This window comes from Mauremys mutica, chromosome 12, assembly GCF_020497125.1.
Source record: "Mauremys mutica isolate MM-2020 ecotype Southern chromosome 12, ASM2049712v1, whole genome shotgun sequence".
NCBI lineage: Eukaryota > Metazoa > Chordata > Testudines > Geoemydidae > Mauremys > Mauremys mutica.
The window spans coordinates 82,022,294-82,044,809 of NC_059083.1; the positions used below are offsets into that span (position 1 = coordinate 82,022,294).

General features: G+C 55.7%; 2 protein-coding genes and 1 long non-coding RNA gene across 14 annotated transcripts in view; 2 read left to right on the forward strand and 1 right to left on the reverse strand.

Moving 5' to 3' along the window:
* Window positions 1–6,960, forward strand: part of CYTH1 (cytohesin 1) — a 40,491-nt gene extending 33,531 nt beyond the window's left edge. For 3 of the 5 annotated variants that reach the window (XM_044982062.1, XM_044982064.1, XM_044982063.1), the window contains exons 10-13: window positions 3,526–3,604; window positions 3,993–4,064; window positions 4,664–4,818; window positions 5,150–6,960. In XM_044982062.1, coding sequence (XP_044837997.1) covers window positions 3,526–3,604; window positions 3,993–4,064; window positions 4,664–4,818; window positions 5,150–5,228 — 385 coding nt within the window. In that variant the 3' untranslated portion in view covers window positions 5,229–6,960. The remainder of the gene's footprint in view (window positions 1–3,525; window positions 3,605–3,992; window positions 4,065–4,663; window positions 4,819–5,149) is intronic. The other 2 variants (XM_044982060.1, XM_044982061.1) reach the window with 1 other exon arrangement.
* Window positions 6,955–12,228, reverse strand: LOC123345297. Of its 2 annotated transcripts, XR_006572765.1 has the most exons (4): window positions 11,577–12,228; window positions 10,327–10,409; window positions 8,434–8,640; window positions 6,955–7,195 (listed from the first exon to the last, which is right to left on the reverse strand). It is a non-coding gene; the product is annotated as an uncharacterized LOC123345297 (long non-coding RNA). The 2 variants fall into 2 exon arrangements; XR_006572766.1 differs by having other exon boundaries at window positions 6,955–8,640.
* DNAH17 (dynein axonemal heavy chain 17) overlaps window positions 10,267–22,516 on the forward strand; it is a 104,968-nt gene continuing 92,718 nt past the window's right edge. For 2 of the 7 annotated variants that reach the window (XM_044982045.1, XM_044982046.1), the window contains exons 1-12: window positions 13,666–14,119; window positions 16,008–16,201; window positions 16,637–16,829; window positions 16,931–17,030; window positions 17,132–17,217; window positions 17,510–17,635; window positions 18,478–18,633; window positions 18,764–18,850; window positions 20,057–20,224; window positions 20,473–20,589; window positions 21,627–21,892; window positions 22,092–22,287. In XM_044982045.1, the coding sequence (XP_044837980.1) occupies window positions 13,775–14,119; window positions 16,008–16,201; window positions 16,637–16,829; window positions 16,931–17,030; window positions 17,132–17,217; window positions 17,510–17,635; window positions 18,478–18,633; window positions 18,764–18,850; window positions 20,057–20,224; window positions 20,473–20,589; window positions 21,627–21,892; window positions 22,092–22,287 (2,034 nt within the window). In that variant the 5' untranslated portion in view covers window positions 13,666–13,774. Of the gene's footprint in view, window positions 10,383–11,592; window positions 11,774–12,364; window positions 12,492–13,583; window positions 14,120–16,007; window positions 16,202–16,636; window positions 16,830–16,930; window positions 17,031–17,131; window positions 17,218–17,509; window positions 17,636–18,477; window positions 18,634–18,763; window positions 18,851–20,056; window positions 20,225–20,472; window positions 20,590–21,626; window positions 21,893–22,091; window positions 22,288–22,516 lie in introns of those variants that run through there. The other 5 variants (XM_044982049.1, XM_044982043.1, XM_044982048.1 and 2 more) reach the window with 5 other exon arrangements.

Consider the following 22,516-nt stretch of genomic DNA (forward strand, 5'->3'; position numbering starts at 1 on the left):
TTCTTTGTTTCAGTAACTATGTTGGGGTTTTCTTGTCTGTGCCCCGGTCGAGAGCTGGGGCTGCAGAGACCCGACAGGCCCTGGCAGGAGCTGACTCCATCTGGAGGCTTTTCCCTGGGGCTCTTGCTGTGGTTTGGACTCTGCCCTCTCACATCTCTCTACCCTGTGCCAGCCCCGTCGGTAGCAGGAGAGGGCCTGCCACTCACACAGGACGTGCCTAGAGCAGGGGTGCCCAGCCTGCCCTCCTGGGTCGCCTGCACAAGCCTGGGCTGGGGCGTTGACAGGGATCCCCTCCCACTCTCCAGGGTTCCCCAGCCTGTTGCGATGGGATGTGGGGCCTGGCTCAGGGATGGGGGAAGGGCCACATCCCCACATGGGCTCTCCATAGACAGCAGCAGACTAGCTCGGCCACAAGCACTGGCGCTGGTGTCATGTCCCTGACGCTGATCTCAGGCCATCTACCCCATCAGTCTGAGCTCTAAACCCACTGGCCTCCAGCTGCTGGGTGCTCTGCAGCAAACTGGCTGCAGGACAGGGAAAGGGCCCTGCCTGCTGAGTGGGTCAATGGGCCCCAAACAAGCCCCTGTCTAGGCCCAGCAGTCCCAAGTGCTGGCTGTTTGCAGCTGGGGGGCTGCCTCCCGCTCTGCCCATGCAGGGCTGGGAACCAGCAGAGCTCCTTGGCTCTGTATCCCAGGGAGTGAATCCCAGAGCCCGTGAGCCAGGCGCCCGCTGGCCATGTGCCTGGCTGCAGGTAGCATTCCTATTTGCCAGGACAGCGCACACCAGCCCGGTCCCCCCGGCCGGCTCCATGGCACCTGTCCCCACTGCTCTAGCAGTGCCCCTCCTGGCCAACACGAACGTGCAGCGCTGGCTGCACCAGGGCGAGGGCAGGTTTAATTTCTTTGTTTTAATTTTCTTTTCTCCCTCATTTGTATGTTTCCATGATTTTGGCTCTTCCTTTCCTTGCCCCAAACTCCAGGAGGTACGTACCCCCCTCCCTCGCTCTGCTCTGGCTGCTGGGGCTTCCTCCATTTCTTTTCTTTTTGGTTTGAATTGCTGGTGATACACTCGCTGCTGCTGCTGCTGCTAACTGACCACAGTCCCTGGGGAACTCGCTTCCGGAGGGACTAGCCCTCACGCGCCTGGGCTGAGGGCAGGGAGTCGTCCGCCTCGGGCCCTGCGTGACCTCTGGGAACCCTTCCGCCTGCCTGGCTGGGCAGTGGCCCTCCATAACTCAAACCCCGTCAGCCCCTCCCGAGTCTGCAGGTCAGAGCCCAGCCCTGGGGAGGGAGCGGTGGACATGGTGACAGCACCCCGGTGGAGCCCCAGCCTCTCTGCGCTCACAGGCCAGCTCCCATTTGAGTGATGTGCCGGGAGATGTTCGGGGTGGCTCAGCGCATCCTGCAGCATGTGAGGGGGCAGCTGCTGCAGCCCTGTGTCCACACCTCTTGCACTGGCCTGGCTTTGGGGTGCCCCTCTCACTGTGTGCTCTTGTCCTCAGAGCCAGTGCAGTGCCCCCCTGCAAGTGGCAAAGGGAGGCCGTTTCCAGGGCTCTAGTTGCAGCTGGGAAATTGAATCCCCCTTTTCCTGGACCAGCCGTGTGGATTGCAGGGAACCTGGGGAGCAGCATGCTGCCAGCAGGGCTCAGGACCCCTGGTGCGTGTGGGAGGGGAGCCCATGAGTTCCCTGGGGACTGTCCCAGGTGCTGACTGGAACTGTCTGCTTGTGTTGTCTCCGCTGTGAGTCCAGGGTCTGTGTGCGGGGCGGGGCAGCGTCTGCTCCTGGGGGTGGCTGGAAGGGTCACCCCGCTGTCCGTGAGCAGAGCTTCCTCCTCCACTCCTCCCAGAATCAGCGCCCACTTCCCCGGGCAGGTGGAGAGCCGGGCAGCTTTGCCATCACTGCCCAGTGCTGGCCAAGGGGGACCCAACACCCACGATCAGCCAGGGAGTCCTCACCACGCAGGCTGCCCTGGCATGAGAGGCTGGGCCAGGCCTCCACCCCAAGAGCCCCAGCAGCTTCAGCTGAAGGGCACCCAAGGGCTCGCACGGGTGTTCGGGCCCCGGGTGCTCTGCGTCTCTGTGCAGACTTGGCAGTTGTGGACCCGTTCCTCACCCACGGCTCCTAGGCAGACACAGCCATCCTACTCCTTGCCTCTAGCCTCATCTCCTCACCGAGCCAGTGACGTCAGAGGCCCTGGCTCGACCCTGGCAGGTGAAGTCTTCTCAGCTCCCCCTAAAGCCCTGGATTTCCCGGACTGGAAGCCCAGGCTGGCCGTGCCCAGGGCCACTGGGCCTGGCCCAACAGTGACTTCGCTCTCCATCTAAACAGCCCTCAGCAGCAGCGTCAAGCCTCTCCAAAAGCCTGGCTGGCTTGGGGTGGGATGTGATCCAGGGCCTTTCCCCAGGGGTGCTGGGCCCAATCCAGCCCTCGTCAGCAGTGAGCGCCAGCTCTTGGTGGGCAGAGGGGAGTGGTGTGCAGTTCCTAGCAGGGCACCTGTCTGACACAAAGCACCCCAGGCTGGCCCCACATGGCCCCCTCGCCTTGGGGGCTGAGCTCCATCTCACCCACTCCAGGGCACCTTGGCAGGAGCAGCTCACCCTGTTGCTATCAGGGCGTTTGCTCTCCAGGCTGTCGGCACCTTCCACAATGGGTCATTCCTGCCCTGACTGAACAGGGCTGGGTCCAGTGGGGGAGGGATAGCTCAGTGGTTTGAGCATTGGCCTGCTAAACCCAGGGTTGTGAGTTCAATCCTTGAGGGGGCCACTTAGGGATCTGGGGCAAAAATTGGTCCTGCTAGTGAAGGCAGGGGGCTGGACTCAATGACCTGGTCCCTTCCAGTTCTAGGAGATTGGTATATCTCCAATTATTACCTTATTTTTACCTAGACAGACTGTCCACCCCAACCTCGACTCAGGAGTGGGGGTTCCCCAGGGCCTGGCTCTCCTGGCATGTCGGTTGACCCCGGGTTCAGGGGTGGAGCTGTTCCTGGAGCTGTGCGGAGCTGCACATTTAATTTCAGGGCCAGTTTCCTATTTCGAAACTTCTGGAGTGAAACATCCACGAACCCAAATTCCAGAAACCTTGGGCTGCCGCATTCTGATGGGCCTGAAAACCCCAGAAACAGGGCCAGTGTGGGCCGCTCCATGTCAGCGCCGTACAGAAACAGGTCCTCAGTGCGGCACGTCTCCGAACCATCTGGCTGTCAGATCAGCCCTTCCCCCCAGCTCCAGCTCCTCGATCCGCTTCTCACTGCCGCTCACGTCCGGGCACCGTGGCTTTGTGCTGCCTGTTCTGCTGCGCTGGCCCCATGCAGTCACCGAGCGGGGCTGGCTCCCGCTGCTTGTGCCCTGGCTCCGCGCTCTGCGAGACGCTTGTTGGTTCTGTCTGTTCTCGTCCGTGGGCTCTAGCTCTGCCATAGCCTAGATGTGCCCGTGAGCTGGACCCCCACCCAGGGCAGACGTGCTCCGTGCTCGGGGGCCCGGGCTTGGGGGCGGGTGTCGTGTCAACCGCGCCTCTTTACTTGGCAGGGGGCAGGGTGAAGACGTGGAAGAGACGCTGGTTCATTCTGACCGACAACTGCCTTTACTACTTCGAGTACACAACGGTGAGTGCTCCCCCCACCTGCGCAGAGTCGTGGGGCGCCGCTGATGCTGGGGGGAGGAGCTGGGAGAGGCTGCCAGTGCCAGGCCCGAGCTGGGTGTATTTAGCAGGAATGTTCCTAGCCATGGGAGACAATGGGGCTCCACCCTAGCAGTGGGTGGCTGCACCCCCAGAACTGAGGGGCTCACTTGTAATGGCACAGAGCGGGGGACTTCTTAGATGGCTGGCTAAGGCTGTGGGGCAACCAACTTCCTCCCCTCGCAGCCCTGCTCCTGGGGGGCAGCCAGTGGCTGGCCAGGGCCGGAGTCGCCCTTGGAGGAGCAGATCTGGATGTCAGTGGGCCCCCACAGCTCTGTGGCTAATGTCTTCCCTCTCTGCTTGGCCTCCTGCAGGATAAGGAGCCTCGTGGCATCATCCCCTTGGAGAACCTGAGCATCCGCGAGGTGGAGGACTCCAAAAAGCCCGTGAGTCTCTGCACGGCCCCTGCCCATGGTGGGAGGGGGAATCTCCAGCTGGGAAGTTTCTCCTTACTGGGCTCTGTGCATTTCTCCAGCAGAGGCCCCTGGGGTCTCTGTGTTTGGGGGATGTAGTGTGAATGTCGGCCCGGGCCCTGCTGGGCAAGGAGAGAGCCTGGGGCTGCAGCATTCTCCCCTCATGACCAGGCACATGGGGTAGGGGCTGTTGCCCCTGTAGTGGGGGCAGCTGGCATCAGGGCAGCATTGGTGTTGCTCATTCAGACCTGCTCGCTGCTTTGGCCCCAGATGCCCAATCCTTCCCTGGCAGAGGATGGGCCGTGCCCGCCCCTCGTCTCCAGCACCCGGCTCTGTGGCAAGCTGCTGGACCGGACAGCTGCAGTATAGTGATTGCAGTAGAAGCACACTTAGTATTTCACCCAAGGGGGTGACGTTCCCAGGCCGTAACTGGACGGGAGGGCATGTGTGACTCCCAGGCGTTCCCTCTACCCTGCTCCTCCGCAGGCATGGCCCCAGGCCCCCTGAGCGGCAGGGGCAGGTCCCATGTGCCTGGCTGGAGGCTGCTGCTAAAGGTTCTCCTTCCTTCGCAGAACTGCTTTGAGCTTTACATCCCGGACAACAAAGACCAAGTGATCAAGGCCTGTAAGACGGAGGCAGACGGGCGGGTGGTGGAGGGGAACCACACGGTGTATCGCATCTCCGCCCCCACCCCCGAGGAGAAGGAAGAGTGGATGAAGTGCATCAAGTGAGTGTTGCTGGCCCCCGCCCCCCCGTGGCAGGGGGATTCCGCCTGGGCACTGGGCCAGGTTCTCTGGGCTGCCCCTCCAGAGGGAGGGTGCTGCACTGGCCGGGCCGTGGTACCCGGGTGACCCGCATACGTTCTCCCAAGAACTGCCCAAGGTTACCCAGAGTCTGGGGCAGAGCCTAGATCTCCTGGATCCTGGTCAGTTCCTTTGCTGCCAGGCCACACTTCCCCCCTGGGGTAGCAGCTCCTACATCGAGCTGGGGACAGGAATGAGCTGGGATTTCCCTGGACTCTTGGGGGTCTCATTTACACGTCCTTTCTCCCTGCCCAGGGCAGCGATCAGCAGGGACCCCTTCTATGAGATGCTGGCAGCGAGGAAGAAGAAAGTGTCCTCCATGAAGAGACATTAGCAGCCTGGGCCAGCCGAGTGAGGTCGGCGTTCCCAGGCAGCGAGAGGCTCCCCTCCCCTGGAGATGGAGAGAGCAGGGTGCCAGGCAAGGGCCTCTCCTGCAGCCCAGCACAGCCTGAATTCCCAGGGACTAGCTTCAGCTTTTGCAATTTCTTTACCATTGGGGGGTGGGCAGGAGTTTGGGGGGGGCTGGGAGGGTCCCAGGGCCACAGCGAAGAGCCTGCAGCTACGGTTGTCGTCGGCAAAGCAGCCTCCTTGCGAGATGAGCAGGAGTTTGGGGCTGGCATCTCCCTTCTGGGCTCCCTTCCCAGGGAGCCGTTTTCAGGCCCTAGGCCAGGTCCGGATGGCCTGGTGGGGGAGCGAGACACGTCACCTGCAAGGAGCTCCAGGAGGATTCGTCAGCGATGCGTCTGCCCCAGTTGGAGCCCTGAGGCCAGCAGCCAGGGCTGGGGCGGGATCTCTGCGGAGGGGTCGATGTGTACGGGGCAAAGGCACCTGTACACACCTGTGGGGAGGGGCAGGGCGGGTGTGATGGGAGCTCTGGGAGCCCTGCCCAAGCCTGGGGCCACCTCCTGCTCCACTCTGCCCATGTGTACTATACCCCGGCCCCTGGGGAGGGAGCTGCGGTGTCTTGGCATGGCCCCCAGGGCGGGGGCAGACCGGGCTGAGCTGGGCACTTGTTTGGAAGCACTTTGGGCATGTTCCGTCTGTCACTGCTCAGTCGGTGCTGGGCCGTTCAACAGCAGGCGTTTCGCTTGCGAGGGGGTGGAATCGCTGAGTGGGGAGGGAGGAGGCACTTGGGTGTGAACACGACGCAAGCCAAGGGGAGCCCATGTGCCTTGCCCACCCACCTACCCTCGTTCTAGAGGGCACCAGTCTGTCCTGGGCTCCTTGGAGAGCCCAGTGAGTTCTGGGACGCACGGGGCAGCTGGGCTCGTTAGAGATGGGAGCAGACAGGCACAGAGGTTCTGGGAAGGGGAGGCCAAGGGTCCGAAAACCATCATGGTGCCCTTATGTAGCCATAGCTTCCACAGATGCCCAGTGCCATGCAGCAGTGCCGAGCTGCCAGCAGGAACCCTGCTGCTCCGGCCTTCCCCTGGATCAGCCTATTCCTGGAGCTGGCACCACTGGGCCTCGTGGGCTGTGAGCAGAGCTCAGGGAGCACCCACAGGGCTCAGCGACATCCCAGGCACACTGGAGCAGCAGGGCTGGGTTCGCCCAGGTGTCATGAGAGGGGATGGCACAGCTTCCTGCAGAGGGAACTCCCCAGCATCCAGGCAGGGAGGTGTCCCAGGTCCTGCTGCTAGCACAAGCTGGGGTTTGGGAATGAGGGGGCTGTGAAACCCATGGGAAGGGGGACGAGTGTCCTGAGAAGGGCTGGAACCTGCCTGGAAGGCAGCTGCTCCCAGGGGCTGAAGGAGAGGTCAGTCTGGGGCACAGGGTTCCTCTGGAAGCTGCCCCAGCCTGCGTGGCCCCCTGGCCCTGAGGCACTGGGTCTGGAGAGAGGCACCCACAGCAGTATTAGTCTATTTATCAGAGGTGTAAATATTCTGTATAGTTTTCTCCTTTAAGGTTATTTTGTATTTGTTGAAGTTCTGTGCAGAGGCCTCTCTGGCAGGGCGGGAAGCGTTTCAGGGTTTTTTAGTCTGATTCTAACTCTTTGGTTTTTTGCCACGGCCTTGTAAACTAGCGCTGAGGATCTGCAGCAAATAAACGTCAAACCTCCGCTCAGCCTCCTGCTCGTGTCTCGCCTGTTCTCTCCGCTCTCGGCTGCGTGGGGGGGCTCACACCACAACCTCTGCTGAGGGAGAGCCGCTCCCTGCCCCAGTGCTCAGCGGGGCAGCGGCAGGTCAGGGGCCCATCCGCAGCCGTGTTGAGGGCTCTCTGGCCCGCAGGACCCAGTGGGAGCTCTCGGCACTCTGTCATGAGTCACGCCCCATGGGGAGCCACGCACCCCTCCATTCTGGCCTAGGGAATAGATTGGAGCCAAATCAGACGGTCTGGCCTGGCACTGCAGAGCGCTGGCTAGGCACTGTGCTCTGGGCATCCCTGTGCTCTGGGATGGCCCCTGCAGTTTCAAATCTTTCACCTGCAGCCTGCTCCTCTCCCAGGCCTGGAGGACTGGTCGCTGGGCTAGCTGGGTCCGTCCCTCTCTTGCCCTGTGCTCTTTCCGGGCCTTGAGGTTTCTGCTCTTGGCCTGAGACACCTAGACTGTGCATGCTGCATATGGCCAGTGAGATCCAGCACCACAGGCATCTCTGCAGGGATCCCCGTGACCGTCTTTGCTCTGCGCGCTGCATCAGCCAGCCTGGCTCTACCTGCAGCTCAGGGAAGGGGCGAGCAACTTGGTCATTCAGTTTGGGGCCGTTTTCTCCTATAGCCCCCGCTTCCCTCGGGGAAATGGCTTTGCCTTTGGCAGGACTCGACCTGGGGAAGGGGTAGTGTTAGCCCTGCTGTGCCACTGTCCTGCCCCCAGTGGCCCCGGAGCGTGGCACAGTCCATGGGTAGGCTTTGACTGGGAAGGGGAAACGGCCAAGCCCTACAGGCAGGATGCAATGTTAAACAAGTGAGGCACCAGGCTCCAAGTGAGAGCTGTGAACGCAGCGGGAGCCAGCGGGTTCCACCTCCGACTCAGTCAATGATCCCGCCTGGCTGCAGCAACAGAGTCTTCAGCCACCCCCCGAGGCTCCTGGGGATCTGCCAAGGGCCCCTGCCCTCTCCAGTTATCTGGGCCGTCAGCGGTTCCAGCCCTGCTGCTTTCGGTGGCTGTGATGGGCACAGGCCCCGGGGAGCCCTCAGTTAAACCTGCCCAGTCGAATCTAGGGCTCAATCTGCTCTGGTGAAACCCTGACACGCTTGGCGGCCATTTGGGGGTGGGTGCGTCGGTCGCTCACAGGGCAAAGGCTTCCCAGCTCTTGTGCTACTGTGCCTGCTTCCTGGTGGCTTGTAGGGTACCACTGAAAGGCAGCTCGTAACCCAGCCGAGGTCTCCCGGGGGCCTGGATTGCTGCTTTCATGCCCCAGGTGAGACCACGTGATGGAGGGGAGCAGAGTCACTGGTGCCCGTCACTGATGCCCCCTTGCCCTACTTCCACTCCTCACCCCTACACTTCTCCCACAAGCACCTCCCCTTGCCCTCCCAAGTTGGGCGTGGCTGCGCTGCCTGCTGGTGAGGGCTGGGCAGGGGTGCCAGCGACAGAGAACTACCTGTCTCCAGGAACTGGGCGAGTCAGGAAACATGCCTGTCACCCCACCTTCCCCCTGCCCCGGTGCAGGCTGCAATAGGCTTAAGTCCATACAGGTGCTCGTGTAGCAAGCTGGGGAGTGTCCTCTAGCTGCAGGGGGCCCGATCCTGGAGCCGTACTGTGCATCCCCGTTCTCACAGTGCTGGAGACGCAGCTGGGCCCTGGCCGCCTGCCCAGAGAAATGAGAACTGTTGCCACAGTGCCTGGTGCTGATACACAGCTGCAAATGGCCCACATTTATCAGGCCTGGTTAGATCAGTTACTTAGTGGGGTCCCAGGGCTTCCATGGGCTGAGATGGGAACTCTCCACACCTGGGGAGTTACAGCACTGGGGTTGACACCACAGTCCCTGCAGGGGAACCTACTGGCTGACCGAAGCCCTTGCTCACATCCATTCCAGTTAGGCGTGCGCGCGCTGCGTGCACAGTTGTTGGAAAGTTTTTCCCCTAGCAGCGCCCGTCGGGTCACCTGCAGAGCCCCCCGCTGTGGCGCCTTCATGGCACTCAATATCTAGTTCCTTCTTACCGCCAGTGACGGTCGTTGGAACTGCAGGGACTTGCTCTCGCCCTAGTTCTGCTAGCGCCAGAGACGATGCAGCATTCGGCAGAGCGGTGCTCCTGTCAGCGATTCCGCAAGTCCAACCCCACCTCCAGGGTAGGGCTTGGGAGTCCTCTAACTGGAATCGACATGAGCAAGCACTCATAGGAGAAAAAATGGTTACTCACCTTCTCCTCTTTGAGATGTGTTGCTCATGTCCATTCCAAACCCGCCTTCCCTCTGTCGGAGCAGCTGGCAAGAAGGAACTGAGGCAGCGCTGGGTCGGCAGGGTCATATGTTGAGCGCCATGAAGTCACCACCCCGGGGGGGCTCCACAGCTGACCCCACAGGTGCTGCTAGGGGAAATACTTTCCGATGACGGCATGTGATGTGCGCACACCTAACTAGAATGGACGTGAGAGACACATCTCGAAGAACAGGCACGAGAAGGCGAGTAACCGTTTTCTCAGCCTGACGCATGGCTGTCTGTGATGCGATAACTGTGGAATGACACGTCTAATGAATTCCAGAAGGACAGGGAAGGTGCTAGGGGTCCGTGGGAAGAATCCTGTGGGCTTTCAGGACAATTGGAGAATAAGAACAGCCTGATTTCCCCCCCCCCCCCAAAAATCACCGTTTGGTCACACACGATACACGGACGAAGCAAACCTTGGTTGGGACAGCAGCACTTCCTCTGCCTGCAGCACCAAATGGAAACTCTGGGCCTGACTTCAGCAGGCTGCGGGACGCTGCTCTGACCAGAGCCCTACTGCCTGTGGCAAAAAGCACTTTGCAGGTTTTCCAATTTTCACCAAATTCAGCAGGGTTCTGGCCAGCGGGGGCTTGGGACAGCCAGGTGTGCAGCTCCCTAGCTGGAAGAGGCTATTGAGGGCCATGGATGCCATGTGAAATGCCTGCAGTATGCCTGGCCCCAGGCTGGTGACCTAGCAGAGGATCTGTTCCCACACGTGGTCTCATTTCAGCTCCTCTTGTCTCTACAGCCTAAGCCTGTAGGTGTCAGGAAACCCCACTCCCAAGTGCAGGGAAGGCAGGTGCATCCTGCTGCAGGAGCCATGGGCTGAGTCCAGATCTGTCCATTTTCTGCCTTCTCTGCAGGATCCGAAGACGACAGCCCCCAAGGTCATTCAAAGCACCACCCCTTGCTTCAGCCCTAGAGGGAAGTGTCCCCACGGTCCCGCTTACCAGCTCTGCAGGCCAAGCTTTGGTGGCACAGGCTGATCTCAAGCAGTGACCTAAAAACCCCTTAATGCCAATTGTCAAGAGAGTTACCGTCCGTACATGTGCGTCTGCTACGTACATTCTGGGGCACCAAAGACTGTCACGTGAGGTCTTCAGTGAAAGCTGCGGTCACAGGTCCGTAACATTGTGATGTATGTACAGCTGCGATGAAAGGAGTTATGGAGATACGCCGCAGAGATGGTCTTAGCGTCTGTAGCAGGGGCCTAGTCACCAGCAGAGCTGGAGAAACAGGTTTTGCGTCTGAGATGTTTAGTCACTAGCTCACTGGAGATGTACCCGAGGCAGCGTAAGCTAAGGCAATGGGTGCGTGGCTCGCTGGCCTGGGGCTGGGGACATGGGCTCCTGGCAGCAGATGTATGGGGGTGTCAGGCAGGGTTCAGGACTCCTGCTCCAAGCAGCCCTGCCATCGTGCCCTGGCAGGCAGTGGGGCAGCCCAGTGACCCCTGCAGGAGGTTCAGCCTGGGCAAGGCGAGGCCCACTGGGGATCCACAGGCACTGTGGGGGATTTCAAACACCGCAGCACCAGGCCAACATGCCTTGAAAACGCCACCCCGTCCATCATTCCCTGCAGCTCCGTGTCCCGCAGGCGAAGTGGCCCTGTGCTCTCCGGCCACTAGGGGTCAGTGTGCCCTAAGGAGCCCAGCAGGCTGCGCTTGTGGGTCAGGGTCCGGTAGCTTCCCAGAGGGGCAGCCAGGGGCCCAGGGCTCAAGCAACATTTTTACATTCATCATTGATGCAGGAAGCCTTGAGGGGCCGGGTCTCCAAGCTGCTGGGCCCTGAGGGGCCGGGGCTTGGCCCTGGCATAAGTGAAGCTCTGGGGGCAGCTTCCGCATGCAGGGGAGGGCCGTGCCCCCGGTCCCAGCTGCACTCCTCCCTTGCATGGCAGCAGCCGCCCCGATAGCAGAGCTCAGGCTGCCCCCTCCAGCGCAGTGTGCTAAAGAGCTCAGAGCCAGGGCTCCAGCCCTGGGAGCTCCCTCACGGCCGTGCCCATGGGGCTCTGCCCCCACCTAGATGCTGTGAGCTCACTGCATGAGCAGGGCTGGAACATGAGCTCAGCCAGGCAGGTCAAGCCCTCAGGGGGGTGCAGCTGGGCCCAGCACAGCCTGGCGTTAATCCTGCTCTCAGGGAGACCCCCCCTGTGGCATTGTGATCTCATTGATGGTGTCCTCATCATGCAGAGGTGGTGGCGATTCATGGGTGACCAGTCCACCCAGCCATGCTGGCTGCTGCTGTTCCCTGTGGTCAAGCCAGGGGTGGATTAGGGTTTTGTGGGGCCCCTGGCCAGAGCAAGTGGGGGCCCCTCCCTACCTGCCGTCCTCTCTGCCCCCTCCCAGCTCTCCTGCGGAAGATTCGTGACCCATGTGCTGTCTTGCAGAATTGCCCCAGTGCAGAGCACGGACTCTGGCAGAACAGAGAGCGTCTTTAATGCACTGCAAGCCTTGCACTGAAGCATCCTGGATTTTGGGATGGCCCAAAATCTCCTGGAAACCTGGAAAGGGACCAAGGTGAAGTGTGAACGTGGGCCAGGGCTCCCAAGAAAGCTTGGCAGGTTGGGCACGTGTCGGGTGCAGTGCTCTTTGGAAAATCTGGCTGCCCCGGGCGTTTCTTTGCCTGCTCTAGCAGTGGGCATGTTCCACACCACGGCTGACGAGGGTCCGGGGTTCGTCTCACCCAGGTCTGTTGGAGGTGGAGACTTACTTGGGGGCTCCCTGTTGTCACGAGGGGCATTGAGCTTTGACCTGTGAGGAGAGGTGATGATCTCAGCACCCAGTAGGGGCGAAAGGGGCTGCTGTGCTGGGCCATGGCAAAGCACGAAGCCTGATGGGACCCCTAGTCTAGCCAGGACCAGGCTGCGACGCCCCACCCTCCTGGCCTGGAGCAGGCCCTCCCATGGTGGGGGGCGCAGGGCCATGCACCAAGCTGGATGAGGGGCAGAGTGTGGGGACAGCTCATGCGGATGCTGGGCTCCCTGGCCCCGGCCGGCCCCGCAGTGCGCTCACCTGTCAGGGCGGGGGCGGGCGGAAGGTTCCGGCAGCAGGGGCGGTTGGTGGCGGATGTCCCCGACCTGGGGGGTTCCGGGGCAGTTGGAGCAGCCATCTGGGGCCTCCGGTCTGAGGGGAGAGTGGTGCTGAGACGGCTCCGAGCGTCTGCTCGGTGATTTGGGAGGCGCCGGGGTTCCTGTGGCCGGGGGTTCGATGAAGGAACTTGGGGGGCAGAGCTCAGGTGGCTGTGGGGCTGGGCTGGGCTCGGGGGGGGGTTTGCAAGCTGCAGTTTAAGGGGGGGAGTTCCTGGTGCTGCATGCGATCAGGCCCACCCGCCAGCCCAGTCAGTCTGCAAAGAGCCAGCCTAGGGCGCACGGGGGTGAGGCGCCCTGGCCTTGGGGGCGGCCGGTTTTTCTCTGTCACTCGGTGGCATCGTTCTGGGACACACCCCAGTGTCACGCTGCAGCCTTCTGGCAAGAGGGTTTATGTCTTCGCCTAACTCTGGGCCTGTGCTGGGAGCTCACGGGATGGAAGAGCGGCTATGGAGCCGGGAGAGCTGTGGGGCTGGACAGAGCTTGGGGGAGAAATATGGACATGGATGTTGTGAAGCTAGCGGGCAGGATATAGGCCTGGCCCCAGGGGCCATGCAGGCTGCCAGACAGTCCCGGGCCTGAAGGCGATTGGCGGCTGAGGGAGGGGCCAAGGTGGGACTGTGAGAGTGGGTCATGGGCGGGGGGGGGGGGGATATGGGGCTGCAAGAAGGGGCTGGGGCTAGGGACATGGGGTCTGAGGGGAAAATGGGATGTGGAGGCTATGTTAAGAATTGTCCCCTTCCTTCCCCTGAGAACGTGCGGGACCTGTTGCTGCCTCTGTCTGGCAGGCAGCACCTCTCCCTGGGGTGGGGGTGAGGGAGTTTTCCTGCCTCCTGTCCCCTCCCAAAGGCTGGAGCTGTGAGGGGGCAGAGGCTGCACAAGCCATCAATATAAATGTCACCCCAATCTTTGTGGGGGCAAGACCCAAAAGGAGGGACATGAAAACAACAGAACAGGAGGCTTTAAAAGCTGTGAACCGAGCACGCCGGGCACCGCGCACTCTCGAAGGCGGCCTCTCCCTTTGGGGCTCTTGGTGTGGGTGCCCGGCGTTAGGCACTGAGGCCCTGGCCTCCAGCAGAGCCGAGTACCCACAGCTCCCTCCGCCTGCCTTTGGGGTTGTAGGTACCAGCACTTCCGCACACCAGCCCACGGGGCAGCCAAACACAGGGAGGATCCTGAGCATTTGAGTCTAAAACTTCAGCCCCACGGCTCAGCCTTTGTGGCTAATGACTGGCAGCAAGGAGAGCGAGAGCATGGGCGCCTGTGCAGGTGGGGCTAATTAGTCACTATATTACCTTGTCCTTTCACTCGCCCACTGCAGGAAGCACAGCTAGCCCTGAGTGCGGGAGAGACTAGGAGAAAACCTGCCTTGACCCCAGTTTGCTCAGCATTACCCCTTTAAGTAGGACCCTGCTGAGCACCGAGGGGCAGGATGGCCACCGTGTCGGACAAGAGGGTGGAGTTCCTGGAGAACTACTCCACGCTCGCCCTCCGGTTCAAGCCGGACAAATGGGCCAAGTTCCTGGGCAGCGAGGAGATCAGCGCCCTGCTCATGGAGTTCTTTGAGAAGCAGGACGTGCTGGCGCTGGTGCTGACCCTCAACCCGGCCGGGCAGCTAACGCCCTGCCTGGAGTTCCCCCCCGTGCTCAAGAGCAAAGCGGTTTACTTTGTGAAGAGGAAGAGGGAAAACATCACCAAGGAAAACTTCCAGACCGGGCTCCTGGTGGGTGATATCAGCCCCTCACCGGTGGATCAGCTCATGGCAGTGGTGGAGGAGGTGCGTGTCCTGGAGGCAAATGCTCCTGCCCCGCTCTGCACTTGGGGAGTGGGCAAAGGGCTGGTTTCAGAGTACTCAGTGCTGAGGCCATGGGGGGCAGAGCAAACCCGCTTGGCCCAAGGCTGGCTCCTAGAATGTCCCATTTCCATGCCAGCGTCACGTTCCATGGTGAGTGAATGAGCCAGATCCCAGGGACCTTCAGGAAGACTGTGGCTCTGAAGTTGCTGAGGTGCTTGCCTCTGACTCCCTTGTCTGTTTGCCATCTCTTCTCCCCATGGGCCTCCAGCGCTGGGTGCTCTGAAACCCCATTTCCCTGCTCGGTTGCTTCCAAACATCCCCCAGCAACACTGAACTCCCCCTCAGCAGCTTCCTTGTTGCCTCCTGCTGCCCCCTCTCCAGAGCCAGGCCCTGCACATGACACAGTGCCCTGAGCTGAATGCCGGCTCCTTCACAAGGGCCAAGCCCTGGACGAGCGCTTCTTTGGACTGGGTTTCCTCCCCTTTACATCTTGTAAGATACTGTGGTTTTTTCCTGCCTGGATGTGAACTGGGTCCCTGGCTGCACAAGGCAATAGCCGAGTGGTGCATTGGGGGGAGGGTTGCCTGGCGTCCCTGGCTGCACAAGGCAATAGCCGAGTGGTGCATTGGGGGGAGGGTTACCTGGGTCCCTGGCTGCACAAGGCAATAGCCGAGTGGTGCATTGGGGGGAGGGTTGCCTGGAGTCCCTGGCTGCACAAGGCAATAGCCAAGTGGTGCATTGGGGGGAGGGTTACCTGGGTCCCTGGTTGCACAAGGCAATAGCCGAGTGGTGCATTGGGGGGAGGGTTACCTGGGTCCCTGGCTGCACAAGGCAATAGCCGAGTGGTGCATTGGGGGGAGGGTTACCTGGGTCCCTGGTTGCACAAGGCAATAGCCGAGTGGTGCATTGGGGGGAGGGTTGCCTGGGTCCCTGGCTGCACAAGGCAATAGCCGAGTGGTGCATTGGCGGGAGGGTTGCCTGGAGACCCTGGCTGCACAAGGCAATAGCCGAGTGGTGCATTGGGGGGAGGGTTACCTGGGTCCCTGGCTGCACAAGGCAATAGCCGAGTGGTGCATTGGGGGGAGGGTTGCCTGGCGTCCCTGGCTGCACAAGGCAATAGCCGAGTGGTGCATTGGGGGGAGGGTTACCTGGCATCCCTGGGTGCACGAGGAATAAAAAATCTCAAACCTTATGGCACATTCATGAAACGCATTTTTAACAACTTATGGTTTTTATTTTTTTTTCCCAATTTCCCTCAATGTCAGTGACTCTGTGAGGGGCGAGACAATCTCAGCTTAGTAGGTCTGGTGTTATTTATGTTGAAAAAGTCTATTTCTTTAAAATATTATGGAGTGTGTCATTTCCCCCCTCTCTGAGATAACTGGGAATTGGCTGGATTTTTTTCAAACTACTAAATATTCACATTTACAGTATTGTCAACCCCAAGTGTTGAAAAATCATCTTAGGCCCCCCAAATTCACGAGACAAAAAATATGCCAGGAGCATTTTCTTTTCTCTCTGAGCCATCAGGTCTTACTCCTGTCACCTTTTCAAGCTTTTCTCTGCAACCGTGAGGACCAGAAATGTTGTTTTAAATGAAAACTGAGAGTCTTATGGAATCACCTGACTCCAGGAGCTAGGGCTTTAAGAAAAATGCCACACATTGCAAGGCTCTTGATACATTTGCCAGAGTTGGAAAGTGCAGCACCAAGCAGGACACAAACCATTCTTCTCAGCTGTGGCTTTGCTGTATCACTTGTTAGTGATGTCACCTCTGCAAACAAAAGGATGATTTCTCAGCACGGTTTTGTCTTCGGCCTCTGTCCCCCATAAAATACACACAGAGAACTGACGAAATGTTTTCTTCTAGGTGGTTTATTCCTTATTCATGAATGAGGAGAACATGAGTGGGTGGCCTAAAGTGGTGTCTGATGATGTTGTGAAACAAGCCCACAGACTGAAAAATGAAATGTTTGTGATGGGAGGAAAGATCAAAGGGAAGACGCTGCTCCCTCTCCCAGAGCACCTGGAGAACCTGGGCAGTTCCACCGATTCCCTAGACAGGTGAGTGCTCCAGGAAATTCACTCTTAGTTGTATTTTTCCTGCAAAGAATATAACCTTGAATCCCTAGGGACAAGGGACCTGCTCTGTTGCAGGGGCTGCGCTCCACACCTGGAACCAGCTGTGTCTCACATGCATCAGACTGTGAAGTACCACTGGGAAGGGAATTCGGGAGTCAAAGGAACGGGTCTAACAGGGCTCTGCTGATGTGTCCACCTCTAACCCGTAGGCTCTATGGAAGAGTGTGGGACACTCTGGGTTTTCATTAGGGAATGTGTTTAGGATTAAAGCTGAAAATAAGGCTTCAGTTGCTCTGGCACCTAGTGGAAGTAAATGAGGGCAAGATTAGGAAAGCGTGGAGCCCCTACCTACACAGCATGAACTCCTGGAGCTGGTTTTTGATGCAGTCTCACCGGGTGACTGATGCTGCCTTTCAGACTCCCTGCAGCAATGGACAGCTCCTTATTACATGCCATTGAGACGATAATAATAGACTGGTCTCATCAGATAAGAGATGTACTGAGCAAAGATTCTGCCCAGCCCCTGCTGGACGGATCGAACCCATTGCCAAAGGTGGAATTTGAATTCTGGAGCTCCAGGCTGGTCAATCTGCAATGCATTCATGAGCAGGTACCGTGTCTCCTGGCCATTTCTGGGCTGATAACGTTTCTCTCAAACACGCTGTTGTGCGCTCTTGGAATGCTGACGTGTTGATACATCTTGATGTCTAGCTGCTTGCACCAAGAGTGAATAAAATAGCAGAGATTTTGAAGAAGGCGAAGAGTTGCTACTGGCCTGCTCTGAAGAATGTTTTCAAGGAAGTCAGTGCAGGTATAAGCCCTGATGATTCACATAAAGGGATGGTTTCATTTTAGATGATATTTAATTGTATCTTCTGACTTCACCTACCCTGCAGTTTTCATTTGATGCAGGAGTGAAGGAAGCCAATGATATTAATCTATACTTGCAACCTCTTAAGGTTTTGTTGGAGGAAATGGAACAAACAGAATACCCTCAGGTATGTTGTTTGCAGAGAACTAGTACCCAGTTCTAAACCACCCAACCTGCAAATTCCATGCAAGGATGTATGAAACAGTTTCCAGATGTTTCTGTGCATGGGTTTTCTGCGTGTCAGTTTAGTCTTGTGGTCAGAATATTGCCGTGTTCGACATTCTGAAATGCTGTGAAGTTTTATGATTTTCAGATTTCATTATTGAAAGGTCAGGAAGTTCCAAGTGAAACTAATTTGCTTTACTGATGGGCCCGTTGTTGCTTTTAAATGGACTCAAAGTAATGTCCTTTCTTCACAGCTGTCTCCCTACATTGACAGCGTCATGTACACTGTCTGTTTAATATGGGCTAACTCGGAACACTACAACACGCCATCCAGGATCATTGTCATCTTACAGGAGATCTGCAACCTCTTCATTGAAATGGTACTGTCCTAGGGAAGGGTGCACCCACCTTTTCCAGAACGCCTGGGGCGGTGGAGGGACAGTTGCTCTGGGCTGCTCCTGTTCTGATTTAAATCCCCCTCCTCCGTTCCATAGCAGCACCCTCAGTGGCACTCTTCCCTCCGCCATTTTGGGATAGAGCCAAGCCCAGGCTTCAGGCTGAGGCACTCAGGAATGTTAGAAATTGCCCCTGCTGTAAAAACGCTTGCAGGAAAGGTGAGGTGAGGGTCTGGGCCAGCTGGAAGGAGGAGAAAACAGTCAGTGGCCTGTTGCTGGGTGACCATTTCTAGAGGCAGTTTCTCTTCTTTCTTAAAGGACCAGGGGCCAAACGCACTGTTGCCCAATAGGGCAAAGGGGACTAGGGAGTTGTGTAGCCCCCTGATGAATCACATCCGTACAGAGGACTTTGTGCCACCATGGCAGAAGCCCGTGGTTCATTCTGGCATGGGCCAGGAGAAGAACAGAGGCAGCAGAGGGGGAGAGGAGGTGCTGTGGCCAGGACAATCCTACAGCCTCCCTGGCAATTCCCTGATGCTGCCAGCTCAGGGGGTGAGTTAGGGCTGCCAAAGTTTGTGCTAGAGGCTGCCCTCGAGTAGGGGAGGCACAGGTTGAGCCACTCACTCCCTGTGCCAGCCCTGGCCCCGGCGCAGGGATGAATTGGGCTCGACAGCGGTGTGTTGCAAATGCTGCTTGTAGCTGTTGCGATTGCTGGTTTGCAGAAGCGATCAGATTGGGGGAACTCCCTGCTACAGAAGAAACAAAGCATGTGACCTTCTAGTTGGAACTGCTCTTAAAGTCCTGTTACTGCATTTTACTTTGTTTAGACCCGAACCTTCCTGAGCCCCGAGGAAGTGATGAAAGGCTTGCAAGGAGAAATAGAAGAGATCTTGGGAGGGATCAAACTAGGGCCTTCAATTATAGAGAGACTTTACCAAACCTACCATAGGTGCTGCTCAGAGCTGATGCCCACGTTCTTTAAGGTATGTTTCTGCTGGGCACAGGGGCATGGAGAAAGCACTCAGCCGAAAGCTCCACATCCTCATCTCGCTAACCCTACCCAAGAGTGATGCTGGGCTCGTATTACGCTGACAATTTTTTCTCTGGTTTCAGGACAAGGAGGTCAGGCTATGGGAGTTCCCTTCATCTCTTGTGTTTACCAGAATGAATTCATTTTTGCACAGACTGAAGACTATAGAGGTGCCTATGAAATATTCTGTGTCTGGTAGTTCAACTAGTGCTTGTTCTGATTGGGAAGCCTTTCTGTGTGCTCCGTGTTTCTGATAGTGCCCACAAAATGGCAGGAGCCTGCCAAACCACCCAGAAGCTACAAGCCCTGCCCTGAGGTGCTCCCAGTCTAAAGACAGATGAATTGGCCATCGGGCAGGAGAAAGGGTACAACCAAATACACCTACAGTGTGTAAACTGGTCCCAAATGCCAAATCCTTACACCAGTTGTCACTATGGCAGCAGTGGGTCTCCAGGAGGAATGTGACAGGGAAAGAGGAGAGGTCTTCTGGGTGAACTTGAGCTGCTTCTTGCACAGTGGTCACCAGAGAAGCAGGCATTTGTGTGGGTGGAGGAGCTGCAGCAGAATAGGGCACAAGGCATTACAGGCTCATGAAAGCTGCAGCTGATGCATCCTTTGGTTTGGTCCTTTTGTCATCAGCACCCTCGTGCCTTCCTCCTCAATGAGTGCTGCTTGTCATTCATCCACTGTGTCATACACATAGGGACCGGTACTTGAAGAAGAAAGAGAGGTTATGTATCTGTGCAGTAACCAGAGTTCTTCGAGATGTGTGGTCCCTATCTGTATTCCACTACCCATCCTTCTTCCCTCTGCTTCGGATCCTTGCAATTCATGGGAGAGAAGGAACAGGAGATGTGGTTGGTCTGTGCCACTCCTCGGTTTGGAGCATGAGGAGAGGAAGGGTGCGGGTGCAGCCCAATGTCTTCTGGTCTCAGGCGTGTGGCGCACATATGTCCCCCACAGTGGAATACAGATAGGGAGAACTCCAGTTACTGTACAAGATACGAAACCCCTCATTCATCACTCAGGCCCTGAGTCACTAAAGCACTTAAGCTTGTTCCTAAATTTAAGTACATAACTAGTCCCATTAAGCTAGATGTATGCTTAAGTACCTGGCTGAATCAGGGCTTTCTGTTTTCCCTTCTGCAAAGGTGAGGAGATAATACTTTGAAATCCTCTGATGAAAGACACTAAGTACAACATAGAACTTGAATTATTGTTAGTTAGTTAGTTAGCACCTGCATTTTTCTTCTTGATCACCAAGTCCCATTGATTCTGTGTCAGTCCCTGTTCTCTTTCACTAGAACCCTGGCATGTAGGTAACAGCATTTCGATATGAAGATTTATCGAGTGTGGTGATTGTTTCTGTTCATTAGGAGTTGTATGTAACAGCTATTGAATTTCTGAAGCTGGAGAAAATTGAGTTGGGAGGAGTGAGAGGAAACATCCTTGGGAGCATGGTATTTCAGATTTATGAGGAAGTCTCTGAACTCATTAAGGTTTTTGCTGATTGCAGATATGATCCCTTAGATCCTGCAGAAGAGGTGAGTAAATGTTAGTGTGAAAAATGTGTTCGTTTGTTAGATGAATAAATTACTTGCTTTGAACAAGGCAGAGGACCTGCATATTAGAATAGTCACCATGGCAACAAATGTACTTACTTTAGGGAAAAAAATCTGGTCTTAGAACTCATCCATAAAATCAGTTCATTTAAATTGAATGGGTCTCTATATAAAATACCTAAGCATGGCTTAACCCTATTATTTAAACCCTTTGTTATTTTTATTGACAGGAATTTGATGAAGATTTTGCAGAGTTCCAGACCAAAATTCAGGATTTGGATAGAAGATTGGCAACCATTTTTTCTCAGGGATTTAATGACTGTAATAGTATTGAATCTGCTGTCAAGGTATAAATGTGCATGTATGGTTGGTGTGCCTCTTTTCTAGCAAGAGTGTTAGCACATGCCGTAATTAGGGTGAATTTGCTTTGGTGTCTGATACCAAATCTATGAATACTCATGTCAGTGAGTATATATACATTAAAGTAACGATTGAAGGTCAAGACTTTCAAAAGCTACTTTAGAGATCTTGGGAGCCCAACTTGAGATATTTCAAAGGGGGCTGATTTTCCTTAGAGGAGCCAAATTCTGCAGGGGTGAATGCAGGTCAGAGAGAGGAAACTAGTGGTGGGGGGTAGGGTCACAGAGGAAGATGTTAACTTAGAATGTAAATATTAGAGCTGGTCAAAACATTTTCAGTGGAGCCGTTTTCCATCAGAAAATGCAGTTTTGTCAAAATAATTTTTTTTTTCAGGAACTTGTCAATTTCAATGACATTTTCAGCAGGAAAAAGCCTATATGAATTAATTGTTTCAACTTTTTCATTTCATTTCAATAATGCTGAAGTGTTTTTTGACATTTTCATTTCAAGCAATTTCATTTAGACTTTTCTATGATATAAACTACAATATTAATTATATATATATTACATTTAACATTTTAATATCATAGAAAAGTCTAAATGAAATGAAACCATCAAATGTTTTGATGGTTGTGAATAAGAATGTTTTGAAGTTTTTATGTGGAAAATTTTCTAAATTTCAGCTTCTTGTTCCAATTTAGAACTTTTTTTTTTCAAAATTTGGGAATTTCCTGTGGCATGGAAATTCTGATTTCCTGCTCTATTATCTATCCAGTCTCCTGCACTTGGACCAGATGGAGAGATAAAGCCATTTAACTGAAGTGGTTTGTGGAAGGGCCCTGTGGAAGAGGTGAATCTTTAGGTGATCTAGTATTTATAAAGTAGATGAAAGGCATTATATACATCTAGAGTGATTTAGCATAATTTATCTAATACCTCTTGGAAGAATCAGCAGCACTCTCAATAGACTATGTCAGCAGATACATTGATGTATAAACAGTTTCCCAATTTCTTTGTTCTTTAGCAAATACACATGTTTGGATCGCTATTGGACCGACCTCTGATAAAGGCAGAAGTGTCCCCTCACTACTCCACCCTTTTGGAAATGTTTAATGTTGAATTGGACAATGCAAAGATAATGTATGATGCCCAGATAGCGGCCACAAAATCAGGAGGCGTGCCACCTATCAGCAAAAATATGCCTCCTGTTGCTGGGCAGCTGAAGTGGGCTCTGGAGCTCCAAGAAAGACTAGAGACTCCGATGAAGGAATTGCAAGCCATTGATCACCCGTAAGTACGTTTTGTTTGTGTTTTGCACTTTAGGATATGCTGTTATCCAGTGTATATACAACGGAGCAGCAGTGATCATTTACAGAGGATAAAGCACATATCCACTTAGACCACCAAGGTTCTGTTTGGCATTGTGATTAAATCCCATGCTCTATCAGTGTATCTGTTTCGTCAGTTGCAACTTTTACTTTGGTTACAGTGTCATGGTCAGTGCTGAAGCTAAACTGGTGTCCGAGAAGTATAAGGAGATGATGCGTTTGCTGCAGAATTACCGAGAGAAGACCTATGAAGAGTGGATAAGTAGAGTAGATGCAGACTGCCAATTTAACCTCGAACAGCCGCTGATACGGAGAGATCCAGACGCTACTCTCATCAGCGTGAACTTCAACAAGGAGGTGGGTGGCAACATGCTTGTACACAAAGCTGTCTTGTTGAAATCAGTCTGAGCAGAAATGAAATGTTTGTAGCTGATACTGTATGAGCCCTGTTCTGTTAGTGTCTGTTTTATTTTGACTACTACTGCTGAGACAAATCTTGCTGCATTTGTGTACTGGTTTGGACTGGCATCTCAGTGAACAGCAGTGAGAAACCATTTGGACTTGTATCTGATTTCCTTGAGAGATT